The sequence below is a fragment of the Otolemur garnettii genome, unplaced genomic scaffold, assembly GCF_000181295.1.
Source record: "Otolemur garnettii isolate 467f Iridium unplaced genomic scaffold, OtoGar3 scaffold00006, whole genome shotgun sequence".
NCBI lineage: Eukaryota > Metazoa > Chordata > Mammalia > Primates > Galagidae > Otolemur > Otolemur garnettii.
In genome coordinates this window covers 41481503-41483151 of record NW_003852401.1, presented here as the reverse complement: position 1 = coordinate 41483151, position 1649 = coordinate 41481503, and the positions used below count along the sequence as shown (strand labels likewise).

Here is a 1649-nt window from a genome sequence, read left to right as displayed (position 1 = left end):
GTTGCTGTGAGTTGTGATGCCATGGCACTCTACCCAGGGGGACAGCTTGAGGCTCTGTCTCAAAAAAAAAAAAAAAAAAGGTTACTACTTAGGTGATTCTATTGATTAACTAAGTTGGGGTACCATGGCCAAAGCCTTATAGAAATGAGGAAAACTATAAAACTGTTAAAGCGAGATATATCAAATCATTATTTATAGTTAAATTAGGGGGATAGTTATGGATAATTTTAATTTTCTTCTGTGTATGTTTGTATTTTTCTTATTTTTGCAATACAATGAGTATTTACTTTTTGACTCAGAAAAAAGCAAAAAATGTTATAAGTAATTTATATAAAATTCTCCTTGTCTTTTAAGCTGCCTGCCTTTTTTATTGACTTAAGTCAAATGTAGTAAGTGGTTTTTCATGTAGAACAAATTACATGCAGATTTATATATGCCACTGCCTACTTTTCAATCCATAGATGACCAAAATCAAATTTCTAATGCTAATATGAACAACACTAAACAAAACTTGAATTATAAATTGAATTACCTGAAGGCTAATGAACTGAATTACTAAATTTGCTGATCATATGGAACACATTAAATGTATGGTTTATTTTGGTATTGATCAAAAACTTTATTTTTTTAAAAAAACCTTAGGACAGTTAAATGAGCTCTGAAAATGAAACATAGGGTATCTTACTGAGTCAAGACTAAGTCCAAGAGAAGTAACTGTTTCCTATAATCTACCTTAACCATTTATAGTAATAAACATACAGAAAACAATTTAGTGGCATATAGACTCAAATTGACAAATGTAAAAAAAGAGGTTGCTTTCTTCTCATACCCCAAAATGACTTTGGTCTCATATACCCCTAAAAGGAGAATGTTCCCCATATGATATTTCCTGAATAATTTTGCTCTATTTTTCTTTACAGGGTGGCAGAAAAGGGAAAAGAAATTCTGAATCTGACCAGTGTAGGTGATTACATAAGCCTTTGAAGTCAACACAAAAATTAAAACTTTTAGGATTTTGCAAAAATGTATATATTTAATGTTGTGCAACTGCTAAACTATGCAGTTTTTGTTGAAGGAACTAAAAGCAACTAGCTCACTAGCATTCTATAATTTTATGTTCTTTTGGCTTAAAGTGAAAAGAAGAAATACAGAATTTCAGCAGACTTGGCGATTATTGTTTACTATCCATACTTCTTATCACCTTAGTTTTTCATCAGTCAATAAAATTAATTTACTCTTCCACTAATATGTTTGATTTTAAGTATCAGAGACAATGTGAAAGTATTATTTTTTGGTTACATAACAATTGTGCCCTTACTAAAACATTCTCATAAGCATCAAACATGTTTTACCATTTCTCATTTAGAGAAAAAATACAAACGCCTCTTCAAACTATATTCCTTTAGTTCAGGAAGTTGTTGCTCCCAAATCCCATAAAGCTATAGGAAATCTCTGCTAAAGTTAAAGGTATCTCTTACTACCCTAGAGATACCTCAAAGCACCAAAATTGGAGGTATCTGCTTCCACCAGACAGTGGAAAGTAGTATCCAGCCACCACAGAAACTCCCATCTGCTGGAGTTCATACATTAACCACCACCACTGGGGTAAACAGCTTCCACCTCCCAGTCTTGATGCAAATCTTCTGAGT

At 32.3% G+C, this 1649-nt stretch overlaps 1 protein-coding gene across 2 annotated transcripts in view; it reads left to right on the top strand.

Moving 5' to 3' along the window:
- Nucleotides 1–1246, top strand: part of GKAP1 (G kinase anchoring protein 1) — an 89974-nt gene extending 88728 nt beyond the window's left edge. For both annotated transcript variants that reach the window (XM_003782979.2, XM_003782978.3), the window contains one exon: nucleotides 921–1246. In XM_003782979.2, coding sequence (XP_003783027.1) covers nucleotides 921–968 — 48 coding nt within the window. In that variant the 3' untranslated portion in view covers nucleotides 969–1246. The remainder of the gene's footprint in view (nucleotides 1–920) is intronic.
- Nucleotides 1247–1649: the final 403 nt, after the last annotated feature.